At 35.1% G+C, this 20,201-nt stretch overlaps 1 protein-coding gene across 1 annotated transcript; it reads left to right on the forward strand.

Annotated features, from left to right (window-relative positions):
* Positions 1 to 3,921: 3,921 nt before the first annotated feature.
* Positions 3,922 to 6,972, forward strand: LOC123530018 (uncharacterized). Its single transcript, XM_045310701.2, has 3 exons — positions 3,922 to 4,079; positions 5,192 to 5,304; positions 5,838 to 6,972. Exons 1-3 carry the CDS (start codon positions 4,058 to 4,060, stop codon positions 6,219 to 6,221), a joined length of 519 nt encoding a protein of 172 aa, XP_045166636.2. The 5' UTR covers positions 3,922 to 4,057; the 3' UTR covers positions 6,222 to 6,972.
* Positions 6,973 to 20,201: the final 13,229 nt, after the last annotated feature.

The following is a 20,201-nucleotide window of genomic DNA, read 5'->3' on the forward strand; positions in this document are numbered from 1 at the left end:
CAAAGTCTTTTGAGATAAAGCTTTGAAACTTTCAACACCTGTTTACTGTCACCAAATCCAGTTATAGGCAAGAGTACATAACTCCATCATGGATTTTGGCTGAATTATGGCCCCTTTTGACTTAGAAATCTTGGTTAACTTTTCCGTACCAGTTTATATTTTTTGTAAAGTGTTTGACATATGGCTTTGAAACTTTTATCACTTGTTTAGTATAATAGTCTCTATCTGTGGGAAAGAGTACATAACTCTGTCGTCTATTTTGGCTGAATTATGGCCCTTTTGGACTTTGAAATTGGTTCTGTTTTCATACAAGTCCACGTTTTGTCAAAACTATTTGACATATGGCTTTTAAACTTTGAACACTTGTTTATCATTATGATTTCCATCTGTAGGCAAGAGTACATTTACTGTTGTGACTGAATTATTGCCCTTTTTGGATTTTGAAATTGGTTCATACGTTGCCATTTAGTGAAAGACTTATCAAAATCAAAGAAATACAGGAACATTGTTTGTCTAATCTATTTATTTCTTTTGTCTGAATATCTGTGGTAATATTTTGACCCCATTCTTCAATCAATTCTTCGAATAGTCGAGCGCGCTGTCATCAGACAGCTCTCGTTTAAATTTGACTTCCTGATTTCTTGGATGTATAATCCAAAGATAGATACAGTTTCAATAAACACATACTAGTACTAAAAAAGAAAAGAAGAAAAAAAAACCCCTGATGCACTAGAACTGATAATACAATTAAGTTCTAAAACATGTATCGAATTCATACTAACGACTATCTCTGTAGGATAGTCTCTGTTATTTGGGCTACAACTTATCCGCCACCCTGTACCTGTCATGTCACTTTTACCCCTATACGCCACTTTATTTCTCGCGGTCTCGCGCAGATTGGGAGACGCTAAAGAAAAAGGGGAAATAAAAAAATGGAATTGGAAATGTTTCTTTGGACAGAATACAGGTTTATTTGATTAGATCTAGATCTACAATTGGAACAGATAAAGGCCTACATCGTAGCAGTTAAACATTCAGTAAGACACCCAAGAGGCGGAGGCAACGTTTAGAAAAAATGGGCGAAAGAGCTTGACCTGTGTTACCCTGCAGAGAAGCGACCTTTGGTTGAAGATGGTGGAGATGATGGCACGGGCAACGCTGGAAGAAACGTAGGGCAAGATCTGCACATGATGGAAAAGCCAGTGGGGTCCAAGTATGGCAGACAGCAGTGGGAAGAGTGATGTTGGTCACAATATTAGCACTGATAAAGGTGATCTAGATTTTGTGTTTGTCCCTAGTGTACTAGCCTGGGAATCCAGTCTGACAATTTATAACCATTTATTTACCTGCAAATTGACAGTTGATAATATCAGAAACTCGATGAATGCCAATTAACACTAATTAGCGCAAATTAAGTGGCATCTTTAATGAATAAATATTAGGTATGATTTCTTCTGACAAAGCACAGATATTATCAACAGCGTCCCAGGCTACTAGTGTACATACTCAGTTAGGTTATAAAATCTCGGAGGCTGTAAATCTATTAAGATTGTGGAAGGAATGTAGATCTACATAGACTTAGCTAATTTACTAGATCTGATGCCAGTTCGAGAGCTAGTCAAACCGACAGTCAGGTTATTATCAACCCGTCTGGCGAGCTCATGTTTAGACCAAAATCACAGTCACAAAAGATAACGTCTATAGAAACATGGAACAATGCCTTTATAGTTTAAATGAGTATTTACTTAGCTTGTCGTCAAGAAAAAATGCAGGAGGTTATTACATGAACTTAACTTGAGTTAATAAGGTCAGGTGCAAAGCGTATAAGAATCTAGCGGGTTGGGATGGAAAGAATATGACGATCAATTTCGTTATAGAATTTCAATGGACCACTGTTTATCTCTGAGTAAGACTGACTACGAACTTTGCGATTGGCTCATGTACATGAACAACCCTCAATCGCTGCGCACAATGCCTAAATCATCTCGGGCATCTTATGTTTAAAAGAAATATTTTTACTTCAATTTCAGACAGTGTATACTTCAAATTTAGCTGTCCGTATAAACATGTATGTTTGTCTTGTAATGGAAATAGTCCCTAAGATTTATGGGCTTTTGGAAACAGTCCAATCAATAAAGCAGAATCAAAAAGGCAGTTGGTTATTTACCCTAATAAGACAGATAAACACATTTTACTGGATGGTTTCACTTCTGGCTTTAAATTGCACTATATAATCAGGGTTCCAGGAACGCTTCTGAAGCAAAACACGAATTCATACCTATTTTATGTTCATGCGGGAAAGTTACATAGTTGAAATAGTCCTAGGCCACTGGGATTAATTTAGATCTTAACGCATGCTTAAGGATGTCGGTCAAACGAAGAAATGGTTTTGAACGAGCCTTGGTAACGGATTTGTGAGCAAAGTGTCATGGGTTTCTGGACGATTTCCGTGTCATTTGCCGACATTTGAAACGAAAATACCGGTAGGTTAGAATTTCACATATTGATATTTCTGTTCACTATTTAACTTATTGTTTGGCAATATAGTGTTATTCGGACTCACCATTGAACAAATTACATAAATGGCAAAGTAGACCTTATGTCACTCTTTTTTCAAATGACACGGGTTTCATGACATCTCATTTTTCTATGTTATGGATTTCTGTCAGTTTGACAATTTTGACTTAAAATATGGGTAATTTGGACATTTTCTTTATTGAAAATCTGTCTGTGATGTAAGGATAACGTATGTTTTTCTTCTTATAACATCTGCAGAATTTCGAGGGATTGGTGGGTAGTCAAGTACAGTAGGGTGAGGATACCAAGGTACCCCGGGGGATTTTGCAGATATTATAACACGAAATGAACATGTGCTAGAAAACTTGTATACAAACCTAGAAAATAAATTGCCACGGAACGCGCATATGTAAAAAGTGTGTAAACAGCGCGCAATGAGCGCGAGAATCTCTCTCATCTCCTGTTAAAACACAAGACAAAGCAAACAACAACAAAAAAACCCCCCAAAACCTCCAAAAAACAAACAAAAAAAAAAAAACCCAGCAGTTTTATGCTAGAATACATGTACTATACATTTCATGCATTAGTAAACGAGTGCATTTCGGTTACCAAAAGATCGTTAGCTTTTTTCAGTTGTTGCAGATTTTCTCACTGCATTACTATTAGCAAATTCTGTTGAAATATTTTTACCGTCAAATACTGACAACTTAATTGTCATTGGTGCATTTTCCATCATTTGGAAGATTAATACCCGGAAGTATGGCGCCTTCTGTCTTCGCCCAAACATCTTATTTTACATCTGAACAGTCAAAGCTGACAGATATTCTATTTCTTGCTTCAAATCCAAACTGTTACCTTGACCGCAACTTTCCATACACCCATGAATCAAAAGAACTTTGTATCAAATAGGGATAGCCCTACAGGCCAGATTTCACTTGCACCAGACCAGAAAAAAACAACAACAACAACAACAACAATGTACATGTTATACCCTACCCCAAGGTATACCATAAGAACCATGGCCATGAACGGGAAAACGTACATACACAGTTCAATGGCGCATTTCTCACCTAAAACAGGCATTTCAGTAAAATGGTATTATGCATATTGAACAAGTGGTAATTTATCTTCCATCGTGCACCAGTCACATTGTCTCAATATTTAATACCACAGAGAGACTCTGCATATTTTATGCTTTCGTCAACGTTACAGAAAAATCTTGGTGGTTCGCTTGATCTTCCGCTTTTTCATACATTCATCTGTTGCTTACTCTCTGTATTCTTTTACATGAATTTGCAACAAATAAAGAAATAAATAAGGAAGAACTACTCGTCATTACAGTAAATCAACGTTGCCAGTTGAACATATTTTTTTTTGGCATTACTCCAACTGGTAATTATTAGGCATTGTAATTGTTTTACGATTTTAATGTAAATAAAACTTTAAACCCGAACACGTATCAAAGCGCTTAATGTAAACATTTAACGTATTTGGCAATGTTTGAAATAATTAGTACATTTTACATGGGATAATTTCAACTATGGGGTTTGACAAAAACAAAGGTAAGTGTTCTTTTGCTGCATTAATATCTGTAGATAAATTTTTTTAATGGATCCATTTTCCCAATCGGTTTTGATTTTTTTTCAGTCTTCTGTATGTGCTACTATGAAATCACAAATAAGCACATAGCTTGCTATGCATGTGATAGAATGTTGAAAGACTTATCGAATATACAAATCGCAGTCATAACATACCTGTTAAAAAGCTAGAAGATTTATATGTAAGCAACAACAAATATAGACACTGTTGTGTAAATTAGAAAAAGGAAACATTAATTATATCAAGTGTGGACTATTTATCAACCACTACTCACATAAAACTTAAAGAAATTTTAATCGACATGTATGAATAGTTTGAAAATTATTATCATAATCTTCTATTATACCAGCCTGCCAGTTCTCTGGGCATCGTTTACATATGTATAAATAATATCATCATCATCGTCGATGTCATTACTACCACCTTTACTATCATCTTCATCGTCTAGCGTTGGTCTACGGATCGCAGGGTCGCGAGTTCGATCCTCAGGCGGAGCGAATGTTCTCCGTGACTATTTGATAAACGACATTGTGTCTGAAATCATTAGTCCTCCACCTCTGATAATTCATGTGGGGAAGTTGGCAGTTACTTGCGGAGAACAGGTTTGTACTGGTACAGAATCCAGGAACACTGGTTAGGTTAACTGCCCGCCGTTACATGACTGAAATACTGTTGAAAAACGGCGTTAAACCCAAAACAAACAAACAAACAAACATCATCGTCTATGTGGTATCCATCATCATTATCATCATAAAAACAACAAAAATGATATTTGGTATCTCTAGAAATATTTTAATGGAAGTTATTTTATATCACGAATTGTCAAAGTCATTTCATAAGTTCAATTTTTGAATATTTACATCATCATCATCATCATCATCATCATCACCACCACCACCACCACCACCACCACCACCGCCATCATCATCATCATCATCATCGTTGTCGTCGTTATCATCACCATCACCACGACACCACCACCAGCATCATCATCATAGTATGCATCGTCAGTATTGTTATCATTTGTAGATATTTTGTTACTTGGAAACAATCTTTTCATGCTAATATCTTGAAGGACCACCGATTGAAAAAGAAGAATTAGATTCCAAAATCAAAGAGAGTGAGGACCTATCGCTGAAGTTTGAATCATCGCTTAGCAACCAGGAAGCAGAGCGAGCTGCATACAAGGTACATTTTCGTATAGATCTTACCGCATCACTACATATTAAAATGCTATGAGTATCAATATCTTACCTGCGTAAAAGTTCAAACAAAATAATTGGCTGAAAAGGTCTGGTTTTGTATTTATTCAACACATGTATCGTCGCTTTGGTGCAAAAATGGTTACCTATAGTGATATTCAGAGGCTGTTAACCACTTTTTGCGCTAAAGAAATGATATGTGTCACATCCACATTGTATGTTATTAATGAATAATATACGTCATCCAAAGTCGCAATTCGAAGTACGTGTACATATTGTACGCTACAATTTGTTGTTTTTCATTTATACCCTTCATTTCCGATGGCGGAACAAACAGGATCTGAATACTAATTAGAAAGCGTTTCAGGTCATAAAGCCATTAATAACTTATCAGTGTCACGTTTCAAACGTGTAAAGTTTATAAAGAAATAGAGTTGGCATTCTAGTATTCATATGAAATTCTGTAATTTAGAATAACCTAATTTTTTTAAACAGAAACATTTTTTCTAATTTCAACAGAAACTCACAGCAGAAAATGCAAGGCTTCAAAAACATCACGATGATATGAAAGAGAAATTTGAAGACATGGAAAGAGGCCACATGTGTCTAGTAGCGGAAGTGGAATCGCTACGTACGGTCAACCAAGAACAGTGGGATACAATCCTAAAACTGAAGTCAAATATAAAGTTGTTGAAGGAGACTCAGGGAGGTGATGAAAACATTAAAGGCATGCAAGAAAAGTTGATTAGAATGTCAAATGATCAGGAAGAAAAAAATATGCGTATCCAAAGTTTAGAAGGTGAATTAAACGCCACACGAGAAAAACTGAAGGACGCTGAATCTCGTGCTGCCAGAGAAGGAAATAATACTGCTCATAATTCTAAAGCTTGCGTAGTGATGTAGGCAGTTTGAACGATGCGCATTTAACGTTAGTAAATACCGTGTCTCCCTGATCCGCACTAAATATCAGTGTTTTCCATTTCGATTGTCCGCCGGCAGTCGATAGATACTAATAAACTTTGATAATGTGGCAGTTGAGTCCAATAAGTCCAGGGATGTTCAAAGATAATCCGTCGTAGATCTATTATAAAGCAAATATGGATTTACCTGTATTGGAAAATAAACAGTGTCCACTGGATTTAGGTCAACTGCCACATTATCAAAGTTTATTAGTATCTAGTCTTTTGTTTAGAAATACAGTATGCATCATAATAAAAGTGCATTGCCCCTCAAATCTGATTTACAGGAGACAGCAAATTTAAATAATTAAAATCAGCGCGAAATGCGCGGATCTCTTTAATCATGGGCAAATATCTCGAAAATAAGCGCACGGACATATACATTTTATTTCTCCATGTTATAGGTCCGGCATATGTTTATTTACGACTGTGAGAAGTTTCATAAAAATTTACATTGTAGAAACAATTCTATTTTGGAAAATGTTATCAAATTTGTGATTTAATTTAATTTAATTAAACAAATTTAATTCTACATTGTAGAAAAGATTTTGATGCAAACGTGCAGAACTACCTTAATATGTTTTAATCTTTTAATTACCTTTACCGTTTCCTTATAAATAACACATTTATAATAGTACATGCTACTGGTATCAGCGATACACACGGGAAATATTCCAAATATAATTTGTATTCTATATGCTGTTTGTGTTTTTCCTGATTATTTAGTGGTGTCTGGCTTGCTGCAGCTTATTACTTGTATTTTGAACGTAGCAGCCCATACATGCACAGTCTACATGAAAAACTGATGATCAAGGATTCGTTGGAATACACAGATAAAATATATTGCCACGTATATTTATCAGTTTCTTGACCTGAAATTTTAATTTAGGGACTTTGTATACCAAGGCAGATGGAACAGTGATTTGTACTTCTAAAGAGGTCAGAGCCGAAAGAGGAATTTGATCGATGCCTCTAACAACACATTTAGTCACGAATACTGGACTGTTAACTAAAAACTTAAAAGCTTGTATTATGTATTGAAAAGTTTGCAGTTCAATGGTTTAGTATGCCGAACACTCTGATTATCTAAGTTCTACTCTGTTTGTTCAATGAAAAATTCTTAGTCGTTCATACATCCTTTTCAAGAAAGTAGCTTTAAATGATTGTGTTTAACTAATACTATTTCTTTAAAGAGGACATCCACTATATCAGCACTCGATTTAAGAATCGGGTTGACGGCTTATTGTCGTCCTCCTGTGGGTTATTTGTCGACTATTATGCATACGAGGTAATGAAACGTCAGTTATTAGCTGGACAATCACTGTACATTTTGCGTGCACAAAATACACGAGCACAACTGCTACAGATAATTGTTGTTATTATTACATGAGGCATATGACAAATACAGATCTAAATATAATACAAATTGTTTATTCCGTTTCTATTATTTTAACAATATAATTTAATAGGCAACAAATCATGCATTGCTCTTTTCAGATCATTATAAAACGATTCAGAATATTTTGATAAAGAATCTGTAATCAACTGTAAATACAGTAAAATAAAAGGAAAATGTTCAAAATAGTTCATACAATTTTGACAAACAAGTTTGACAATAGAATAAATTTGATTAGGTATCTTTACAGTTAACCACATATAGAGTCTTTTAGAGAGGTGTATTAGCTCCGTCTGGTTATTGAATTCATAATACATAACCTGACATCCTCAGCACGTTCACTTTGCTCTTTACATGTCGTCACTATATCCGGTCTACAGACCGAATGTTTGGAATGTTAAGTCAGTTTCAATTTGATGCACTGCAGTATATACATGTAGCTTGTTATCGGGAAGCATATGTCACACATTTCAACAATAAGCATATTACTTATCTGCCACCTTCGAACACCAACCATTCATGTAAGTGTTTATTTGGCAACTGCGATGTAGTATGGTGACACTCGGTATCTAAAGTGGGAAATGGCCGGATGCTTCCGTGTATAAGACTCATGCCCAGCTCTACCACCTGGGTCCGGAGTTCACATAGAGCACATACTGTAAGATGAGGTATATCATGCCACGCCGAGGAAAACTAATTTTTTACATCTGCACCTGCTACCGATCCTCATACATGCTTTACCAACAGGGCATTGTCGTCTGCAGCAATGACCTAGTCTTGTTCTTGTTAGTCGCCTGACGTAACGACGTTACCGGCTTAGCGTTCATTTCTGAGAACGTCTGGAGCATAATCATGAATATAAGAGCTGTTGCTACAAAAGCTGTCTTCATCCTCGATTCTGTCTTTCTGAAATAAAATCATAAATACTGTAAACCTGGTCACTTGATATCACTGGAAACTAAGTTAATGAATCACATTTCAACTAGTAAATATTAATAAATTTTACTATAAATTATATAGATACTCTGGTTTAGACAAATATGACATTGTATATTTTTACCTTATTTGTTTTGTAAGAAAAGGAATTGGTAGTTTTCTTGGTTTAACAATGTGCAGCATGGACTACTTATTATATACTAGTATATGATTCATGTGGGCATACTTGTGCTATATTTAGCCCTAAATATAAAATTCCCTATTCTATTTACGTATTCGCGCTATTTAAAGTACAGTTACAAACTTATATCCTGAGAAAAATGTACTGTTTGTATCAGTAAACTGTTTTTCTCTTTTTCAAATGATTGAATGAATTTCATAATGTTTGTCAATTAAACCAGCTTATTTATGGGCATATTTTCACCAAACCTAGCAATAAAATCCCAGTCACCGTCTAAGATGGTCTTAGTTTAAATATGTTTATTATCAAACTACTGTGGTTAATTTCAATGTATATGATTGTTTATGCCTTTTTTGTCATTTGGTGACATTTCATATTTTAATGGTGGCGGACGACCTCACGGGCGCCATCCAAGCTTTAATTTAGACACGGAGTCGAGGGCACTTGGGTGAAAAAAAACGTCATTCCGTTAGTTGATCGGATAATTTTTCATACGAAAAAGAAAAATAAAAAAAAAAAAAAAAAGTGAGAGGCAAGTGATTCCAAGCCAGCGGCCTAAACTTCTGACTACGAATGTTTAATTTTCCTTTAAAGGGACGGTGTTACAGAATATGGCTAAAAAGATCTTTATTAAAGATTGAAGTTTAGTCATTTTATGAACATTAGAACATAAAATTAATTTTTGTTTGTAAACTATCTTAAAAACGCGAAATCAAGAGACTTCGAACCCGGTCCGCCTCGGCAATAAAAAAAAACAACAACAATAACAACAACAAAAAAACATACCTTCTGGACCAATACATCACCGAGAAATTCGTACTTTACGACTGTTAAATATAAAACTTCCAAATTAAGGGTGTATGATCGACATTTTTCTACAATTAAGAATTTTTTCATACTCTGTGAGCTTGAAGAGCTATAGTTTTTAAAACATATTAGAACAGAAAAAAGCCCGGGTTTCCCCCCCCTGTTTTTAAATTTTATTGTGTATTTTCTTCACCCCTGTGAACCCATTTTGAAAAAAGTAAATTTGAAAAATGGGGGTATTTAAAATACAACGCATGTACCCGGGATTATGTTTATAAAAATTTTCAGGTCTGAAAAAATTACTATGTATACATAGGTATATCGGGATTCGAAAGTTGATAAATTTGGGCCCCAAAAAAATTATTTCATTTTTACATGTGGGGCATTTTTTACCCCATCCAATTTTTCTTTTGGGAAAAAAAAAACGTTTTTAAATCTAAAAAAACAATCTTTTCCCTTAGATTTCAGAAATTTTTTGCTGTTTTTAATTACACAAAACTATGCTTAAAAATTTGAAAAAAAAAAGTTCGGATCCCCGTACATCTAAAGATATATTTGGGAAAAAAAAAAAACCTGAAAAACCCCGTAAATTTTTTGATTTTTTTTTTCCCTTTTAACAGAAGTTTAAAGGGGAAAATTTTGACCACTTTTTGGGGGTAAATGTTTTTTTTTTTGTTACAGATGGGAATTTTGCATTTTTTAATTTACTTATTAGCCTTTTTTTAAATTTTTTGGCATTTTTTTGAAAAACATTTTTAAAAGGGGGCGGAAACCTGAAAAAAAAAATCGCTCATTAATCTTTGAGGCGTTTACATGGGGTTACCCCGTCAAGACGCTATGAAAAAAATTTTTAAAAACAACATTTTCCCATGTTTTTCCCCATAAAATATTATCAGTCGGGAATTTTTTAAAGTTTCAATGTTTTTTTTAAAAGAAATATAGAAAGAATTTCTAGATATCAAATTTTTTGTTGTCTTTCGATTGGAGGTCAGTCCCTTTAAATGAAAATGTTTTAAAATGCCCCTTTTTGAATAGTGCAAGAGCGGGGTGAGTGGTTGGGGACAGTAGTAAAAAAAAGTGGGGGGTTAGGGTTTTTAAAAGAGTGGAGCTGAGGGGGGGTTTTGGGACCCGGAAACCCGGGAAACCTGTTTTAGCCTTAGGGAATTCGTAAACATTGCGTAACTCAAATCCCCAAATATTGCGTAATTTATAAACATCTTTTTTTTAATCCTTTAAACATTGGTATTTTTAAATTCGCCCATCTGTAAACATAAAAAACAATGCATATTTTTTTAAATTCTTTATTCATTTAAAAATTTCAAAAAGATTGGCACATTCAGCCAGTACACGGGTCTGGGTTTTTATCGGGGAACAAAAAAAACGAATAATCTATTATTTTTTTTAAAAAAATCACCCCCAAGGTGTAAAAAATTTTTTCTCCGTTTTAAAAATATAAAATATATAGAATCATGTTTTTTACGTTAAATTTACCCCCCAAAACCCCGCCCCCCCATTTAATTCCCATAATTGTTTTTGGTTGTTCATTAAATTAAAAGGGAAAAAATTAATTTTAGATTAATATTATATAGTTTTTAATATGGATATAAAAGAAGGGTGCGCGTAAAAAAGGGGACACCTTATTGAAAGTGCGACCCATTTGGAGTATTCTACCAGGTAGTATTTGGGAAAAATGTAGGGGGTACGGGTTTTGAAAGAGGGGGAGCTGAGGAGGGTTGGAGCCGGAGCCGGGCTGTTTACCCTTTTAAGTAATCGAAAAACATTTTTTTAACCCCTAACCCCCCAAATATTGCGAAATTTTTTAAACATTTTTAAATTTTTAAATTCCGTAAACTTTGGGGTATTTTTAAAACGTCATCTGTAAACATGAACAATGAATATTTTTTATCTTTATTATTTAGAGTACAAAAAGATTGCGCACATTCAGCCAAAACCACAGTCTCTTTTTAAATCAAAAAAACAAAAGAACGAAAATCTTTCTTTTTAAATTAAAAAATCACCGCCGGGTTTTCAAAATTTTTTTCCCCCGTTTTATAAAATATAAAAAATCATGTTTTATTACTTTTAAATCTTACAACAAAACAGGGCACACATTAAAATTTCCATAATTGTTATTTTTTTGTTTTTCATTAAAGGAAAATTTTTTATAAAATTAATATATATATAGTTTTATTTGGATATAGAAGAAGGGTGCCCCAGTAACCCGGACACACATTGAAAGTGACGACCCAGTTGGGTTTTCTACCCCCGGGAAAAAAGCACGGTATGCTCGGAGAACGAAGAAAATCAAAGCGACATTTTTTCTAGACGTTTCCCCCGGAAATTTAGTTAATTTTGTTGCGCAGGTTTTTTTAAATTCTATGGAATCGTGGCTGTATCATTTCAAAATTTTTTATTGTAAGCGCAAAAGAAAAGAGTTGTGGATAATATTTTTAAGACTTTGCTTTGGGCTATTTTTGGCCGTCGCCGAAATTTTAAATACCCCCGGGGAAAAAAAATCGCTGGCACAATTTCTTTCTGCGACAAAGTTGTTCTTCTCCCCGGCCCCCGGAACGGAAAACCCCATCCGGGTCTTGGGTTTTCGGGTTGTTTGTTCCATAACATTTATTTCCGAAGGCGGGAAAATTGACTTTTTCTTCCACTTTGGCTTTCTAATCCCAGAAAAGAACGCTAAAAATTTTTTTTTATAAAAAAAAAAGAATCAGTATATTAAAAACTGTTTTTTTAAATCAAGGGAAAGGGGATGATAAGTTTTCAAAAAAGGTTTTCAGTGATCCAAATTTCATCGGGTGTTTTTCTGGACCAGGGAAATGAAACAAGTGATTGATCACAAAGGGCCCAAGCGCGACTCGTCTGGGGAAAAATAAAACATTTTCTTAAAAAAAGGGATACTTACACTTTTAAATAGCCTAAAAAACATAAATTTTACAAAAAAATTTGCAGTCATTCCCAGGGGTATACGCGACATGTGGGAGGAAAGATTCGCGGATATGACTAGTTTTAAGCAAAAGGGACAGGGGTGAAGTTCTTTTTGGGTGTCTAGATGTTTTTTCACGTTTCCCCTTTGTAAAACCTTTGCTTTGTAAAAAGGCCCGACCATGTTTTAACAGCTTTTAGAAACATTGTATTGAGAAGGGGAAAAAACCAGGGTTTTTTTCGTTCAGTTTTGGGGGTGCTAAATTTTAAAAAACACAAAGGGCGTCCTTTCTAGCAAAAAACAACATTAAGCATGTATTTGCAAATCCCCCCAAAAAAAGCAGGGTATGGGGAAAGATTTGGTTGTTTTATATTACTTTAAAAACATTTATTTTTATTTATTTTCAAAAATTTTGTACGTACAAAGTACTTATAGGAATTTTTACAATAATTTTCTTTTCCCCTTTCGGGTGTAAGCCCCAGTGAGATAAATAAGCCCAACAAATTTCGTCTTTGGGAATGAAATGTATTTTTTAACCGCCCTTTACAAACAGAAAATATATTCTGCTAAACCAAACGAAGGGGGGGGAAAACTCAAAATTTTATTTGCTAAAAAAATTTAGTTTCAAGTTTAATCAATTTCTTTTTCGTGTGAGTAAAAATGGGGCGTACTTTTGAAAGAATTTTTCCCCCCCCAAAAATTTTCAGATAAAATTTTAAAAATAAAAGGACCCCCGAGATAAAGAAGTTTTCCCCGTGTACTACCTCCAAAAGCCCTCCAAAAGGGCCCCCAAATTTTTGGGGGCTTTCCCAAAATTCAGAACTGAAACCCCGTTTCAAAATTCGGAGGTAGCTGTTCAAGTTGAAAAGTTTTTAAAACGTGGGGAAAAGGGGGATAATGTGAGGTTTTGTAAAGAGGGAAAGAGGTTCCCCCCCCCCCCAAAGTTTGACTCGAAATACCTTTTGTTTTCATGACGGGACGTCTAAATCTATGTTACCATGGGTTATTTCCCGTCCCAAACAAGGGGACTCTGTTTAAAATTTCGTTTTTCGATATACATAAAGAGGTGATCCATTCACCCCCCTTTTAAAGTGTGTTGTTAAGAGGAGAACTGCACTTCATTATTAAATTTAAATCTTTTGTTAAAAATAACTTTGTTGGATTATAATAAATGTTTAAAAAATTCTCCGGACAATTTTCGATCTTTTTGTCCCAGTTTTACCCAAGCTGGAGTGACTTTTTTTTGGAAAAACTTGGGGCGCGAGAAAAAGTCGGATTGGGTTTTTTAAAAATAAACAACGGGCCCACTTAAAAAACAGGGGAGAGCAAAAAAAAGTTTTTCATTTAAAATAGACAATCAGTTAAAAAAACCAAAAAAATCCAGGCCCAAAAATTTGGGAAACGTAATTTCCCGACTAAACAAACTGTACGCAGGCAGAGAGTGTAATGAAAAAAAAGAAAACTACGGAAAGGGGAAAAAAAAATTAGGGCGGATATAATTGCCCACCGGGACGCCCAAAAAAAAACAAATAAAAAAAAAAAAGCTGGGTTTTGGATAAAAGAAAGGGAAGCTTTTCACATACCGAAAATTAAGTGATATCTTCAGTCGCCAAAAGTGAGCTTTTTAAAAGTTTTTTCCGCCGGAATGTCTGTATTCACCCCGGGACGGGGGGGTTTGGGACGTAGCACCTTTTGGATTGGTTTTTTTTAGTACCCCCCAAAACCAAAGGGGCTTGCTTAAAAACAGTTTTTAGGGAAGACTTTGGGCCCCTAAAAACCCGTATAAAGGGGTTTAAATCCTTTAGTTTTTAAAAAAAAAACTTGCAAGGGGAAACTTTTAAATACTAATCTTTCCCCAGAGTGCCTATCCCTTTAAATGTCGTCTGTGAAAGGCGATGGTACCCGATTTTCCTAAACAGATGACGTTCCCCGTGTAAGTTAGCCCTGTTAACTTAATGTTTCAAGCAATGTTTTGGGAAAAATGATGAAAAAATTGAATGGGGACTTTTGGTGAGTACATCGGGAACTTTTACCCAAAAATTGCTTTTACCCAAAACGCCTTTATATCCCCAACCCCCTGATTAAGAAAAAACGTCTTTGAAGGAGTATGGTATCGGGCCCCACTGCGGGAAATTTTTTGATGGGGTTAAAACCCCAAAAGGGCCCGCTAACTTTTTTTTGTTTGCAGACACAGTTTAAACCCGGGAGGATCTGACTTTTTGAAATGTCAGGCCGTCCCCTTGGCGCCCTGCTTTTGATGGATAGGTATTTTTTAAAACCGGAATCAAGTTGGACATAAGATAAAACGTTCATCACCTAAATTTTTTTTAATGAGCTAAAAAACCTTGTTCCAGCTTTGAAAAACTATAAAATTTGTGATAGAAGCGCCTTTCTCTTTTTTGGGTTAAAATTAGGGTAAACCCTGCAATTCTTGTAGCTCTTTAATAAACTTCTTTAGCCCAGTTCCAGCAAAATATCCCGTTATAAGACGAAGTATAAGGTTTGGGTAATGTCCCACCAAACAGACCGTTTTTCATTGGGATCATTTTAACGGATCCCCGCCCCAAAGATTTGTTATTTTTCGGGTTTTGCTACCCGCTTGGGGCCCGGAAAGTTATAAAGAAGCCCATGGAACTTTTTGACTGGGGATTTTAAAACAAATCAGTTTCTGTGAAGGGAAAATTGTTTTTCCCCCCACGGACCTATCAGGGGGAACTAAAAAGGGAAATCAAAACCGGGCGAAAAAGTCTTTACGGGGATTTGATAGAATTCTCGATTATACACGGGGTTCAATTTTTTTCCATTTGGCGTTCGGAGCCGGGAGGGGCTATGCCTTTCCCAAATTTTAACATTGCCCCGGGGTACAGTAAAACAATGCATTTTTCCACGGGCAAAAGAATGGAAAATTTAAACTGTCAGTGCAAGGTTGGGACTGGGCTAGACAGGGGGGCGACTTTTTTGCTAAAACAGGGGAAACTTTTACTTTCCCTTCAGTTTGGGATAAAACCAAGAAATGAAAAGATTCAATGGTTTTCCGTATGTACGTACGTGCGTGTTTTTCCTGCGTATGTTTATATTTTTATATAATGTTTTTGGGTGGTGTGTGTTTTAAAAGTACGTTTTTAAAATTTTAAAGAACAACATACAGAATATAATTTGAAAGCGAATACTTCACGTGTTTACTTTAATTATACTCGCGGAGTAATATATTTTATTATTTTTTAAAAATAATTAAAAATGAAATGTTAAAAAAAACCAATGAAATCCCAGACGCTTGAAGGGAATTTTGTTATTTTCATTAAAAAATTTAAACGGAAAGAAAAAAAAATTTAAGGATTTTCTTTTAAACTTTTTAAATAAATGATTCAAAGTGTAAATAAAAATTTTTTTCAGTTCATTTATATTTATGTATTTACCCCAAAAATTTTAGGGAATTTATTGAAAAAAGGGTGGGCCCCAAACGTTTCTAATTAAGGCGATTTTTGAAAATTACCATTTTAGTTTAGTTTACGGTTGTAAAAAATTTAAATATTTAAGAAATTTCGTTTTCTCCCCCTTTTTGTATGTTCATTGAGAAGCGATGTTTTAAAAATTTGTTCCCTTTGGGGCCATGGTAGTAGCACTAAATGTAGAAACACAAAACCCCAAACTGTCTTCCCTAATTATTGCCCCAAAGATTTTTCCCCGGGACACGGGGCCAAAAAACTTTTTTTTTCTCTTTTTTCACAAAGTGGTTTAATCAAAATTGTGAAAAGGGTTAATTTTTATTAAAAAAAGAAAACCGGAGATCATTTTTAAAAAATTTAAAAAATTTTTTTTATTTTTTTTAAAAGTTCACTGGTTTGGGAAATTTAAATTTGGGATTTTAAATTTCCAATGTTTACCTGCCCATCTTTGTTTTTTAAAAAACTTGATCAAAATTTTGATTTGTGTTTTCGTTTCCATTTGATAAAAAAAAAAAATTATTGGATTTATTTACCAAAGTTTTCCCAAAATAAGAAAAAAAATTGTATAGGCTAATTTAAACATTTTCATGTAAACTATGTTATTTCCCCAAAGGGGACGTTTTTTGGGGGAAAAATTTTTGGGCAGAAATTTTGTGGATGAAGTGCTTTTCCAAATGAGTGCAAAGGAAAAACCCAATTGTTCAATATTCCCCCGTTTTCTCAAACAAAAAAGTATGTGTGAAAAACTCTGAAACACAGTTTTTGAAAGGGAATTTTCGAATCTAAAAGGGCCCTTTTGACGGAAAACAGGGGGAAACTAAACGCCCGGGAAAAGTCCCTTTTGCAACCCCCTACTAGGGCAGGGTCCTTTGCAGTACAACTTTTGCAAAAAAATTCAACTTGGATAGGCACTCCCGAAAAAAAGGGCCCTGAAAAAATTGTTGCTAAAAAAACTCGCTAAAAATTTAAATTTGGGAAAAATTGGTGCAACAGAAAATTTTTAAAAAAACTTTTAAATTTTATAAAAAGGGCACATGAAAAACAGACTGTTTGAAAACAAAATTTTTTTTGTGAGGGCTGGGGAAAAAACTTTCATGAAGGAGGGTTGCCCTTCACAAAAATCAGAGAAATGATTTTTGGGGACAGAGGGCGTCACTTAAAATTCGGGGAAAACAGTGGGCCCAGTGGTATTTGGTTTTTTCATGGGAAACCTGTTTGTTTAGCGTGAAACCAAAAATTTTGGGCCAACAAAGGGCCCTTTAAAATGGCCATAAAAAAACGGAATGTTTGCCCAAAAAAAATTTTGGAAAATTTGTTTCAGTGCAATAAATTTTAAAAAAATGTTTTTTTCCCCGTTTGCGTCCCTTAAAGCAGCTTTTACAATAGGACTTCGAAAAATCAAAACGAAAACCCGGGCCCAGGGAGGTTTAAATTTCCCAAATTCACCCCAACATAAATGACAAAACGATGACTTCCTTCAAAAGGGAAAACTATGCCCCATAAAAAACGACGGTCCATTAAAGCAGAAATTCGTTGTACTTTCTTTGGAAATTTACCATGATTCGGTACGAAAAACTACGGTAGATGGGAAAAAAATGATAGGGCTCTACTTTTTTGGGAAAACCGGAGGGAAAAATTTAAAGGTAATATCCCCACGGGAATGATCGTTTTCGTAAAATTGAAAATGGTATGTGGCGTTAAGGTAAAAAGGGAAAAGGGTAAAATTTGAGGGTGCGGTTGTTGCCCAAAAGGGGCCCCCCCAGTTTTTAGGTCTGTCACAAACCCAATTTTGTCAGGGAAAGCTTAAAAAGGAAAAAAAGGAAAGAAAACGATGCGTATTGAAAATGTTTGAAACATTGGGCAGTTTTCGCAAATTTGGGGATCAGGATGGCCCCTTGAAACCCGGGTGGGGGCCAACAGGGGAAAAAACCTTGAAACCCTCCCCCCCCCTCCGGGGAAATTCGTGTCCCAATTATGTCTTTCCCAAACACACTACTAAGAAAAAACGCCCCCTTTAAAACGTCAGGGGGACCCCCGTTTAGACGGGGAATTTTTCCGTTACTCACTGTGGCCGCCCTTAAAAAAAGATGGAGGAATTGTGGGAAACATCCCTTGGGCAGATCTCCCCCAGTCCAGAGACACGATTTTTTTTGAGGGTATAGGGGGGTTCTGGAAAAAAAAACCAATCCCAAATTTAAACGGACATTGGGGCCCCTTTGAAATAAAAAAACATTTCGATCTATTTGTACGGCTATGAAGAGTTTGTTTTTCCCGATTCACAAAATCTTCAAAAAAAACAGAGAAAAAAAACATGGGGAAAACTTACAAATTCTTCGGGGAAAAAAGTGATGTTGTTTGATGGGGGATGAGATGGTGTTTATGAAGATGTTATTTCGCTAGATATTGGACAATGAAAATACATTACTTTTTTCTTTAAAAAAAGCCAAAAACGGCTATTTCCTCACGGTTGGGCGTCTTTGTCCCGATATTTGTAGGCGTTGCCTCCCCCCTAGATACACAAATAAAAAGTATGGCTAAACATGAACAAAATTTTTCCCAAAGGGACAAATTTTTTATGTTCTCTGTTCTATGCCGTGGGGAAAACAAAAGTGGCAAAATTTTTTCGAAATTTAGGGCCCCCTTCTGAAGTTAGTTTCTTTCATAGTAGAAAAATTTTTTTCTGTTTTTACGTCCCCTTTGTATTTCTTGATAAACCTAGGGAAAGGCTTAAAAACTAGAGAAAGAAGATTGGTTTCCGTGTCCCTATTCTTTACCGGGGTTAGATTAAAGGGGTTTCTCATCCAAAAAAAAACCTTTTGTGTAGTAGGGGGGACGCAGCGACCCAGGGAACATTTTTTGGGCCCAGATATGGTTGCTGGGAGGGGAAAGTTTTTTAAAGTTTACAGGGGAAACAGCCCCTCCCTTTTTGTGTGGGGGAACTTTTAAAAAATCTACAGTCTTCCAATGACACGTTTTTTCCGTATGAAAAGGATCCTTTCCCTTCCCTGGGGGAAACGACAGTTGTAGCCTTTCCCACACGTCTTTGGTAAAGTACCCATCCTATTACAGAAAATTCCCTTTATTAAAAGAAATCTTTACATTCAAATCAAAAGACATCTTTTAATTTTAAAATTTGTGCCGGGCAAGGCCCGGTTTATTCACCCTGTCGGCCTCCTCCTTAAATGTAGAAATAGGAAAAAAACCCCCCTTTTGGGTTCGAGTAGGGTTATTAAATGCCCGAAAATTTTAAAAATGAAGGGGTTTTCATTGTGATTTAAACTTCCCCAAACTTTGGGGAAAAAAAAAAAATAGTAAAGAAAAATTTAAAACGTTTTACAAACCCCTGTAAATTTTTAAATTAAATTCTATTTTAGTTTCTTATTTTTTTTTTGTTTTACAGGAAAAAAAAGAGGGGCTGTCCAAAATGTTTGGGAAATTTGGGCGGGTTGAAAGGGGCCCAATTTTCTTCCGTTTTTCTAGGGGTTTGGGTAGGATTAAATTTTTCCCTTGTTTTTTTCTGTGTTTAAAGGGTTAAGTTTAATGTTTCCCTTTATATTTAAATTTAAACCTTTTTTCCCTGTGAAAACAGTTAAGTTCACTGGTGGTTTAACTACTATTTTTTGGCCATATGAGTAAAGTTTTATTTAGGGAAAAAAAAAAAAACAAAAAAACCGTTAACAAGGAATGAAAAAGTTTTTAAAAATTGTTTTAAAAAAAAAAAAGATAGCTAATTAAGAAATGTTTTAAATTTAAAATTTATAAACAAGAAAAACTTTTACCCCGCTATTAAGATGTCCCCCTGGCTTAAGCGTCAACTCCTTTAAAAACCCCCCTTTGGGACTTTTTTGTTCTGTATAGGTAATATTTTTATGGTGCAAATCGCTGAAAACGTGGTTCGGCCTCTTCAGCTGAAAAAACCCTTTTTTTGGGGATAAAATTCAAATCTAAAAAATTTTCCCATTTTTCCTTTCTTAAATAAAAATTTACATTTGAAAAGTTTATTTTTAAAACTTATTTTTAAAAAGCCCCCTAATCATAATATAGACAGAAAAATGTCTGCCTGATTTTGTTAGGGGTTTTAAAAAGTGCTTATTTTTAACTCGAATTTGGTTTAAACACGAAGGCAGATTGATCATGAAAGCAATCGGAAAGTTCGGAGCGGGATGTTTTGGGACGTTATCCCACAGACTCTGGATACATTTGTTTTCATACCCCAAAAAGCG

This window comes from Mercenaria mercenaria, chromosome 13, assembly GCF_021730395.1.
Source record: "Mercenaria mercenaria strain notata chromosome 13, MADL_Memer_1, whole genome shotgun sequence".
NCBI classification, from domain to species: domain Eukaryota; kingdom Metazoa; phylum Mollusca; class Bivalvia; order Venerida; family Veneridae; genus Mercenaria; species Mercenaria mercenaria.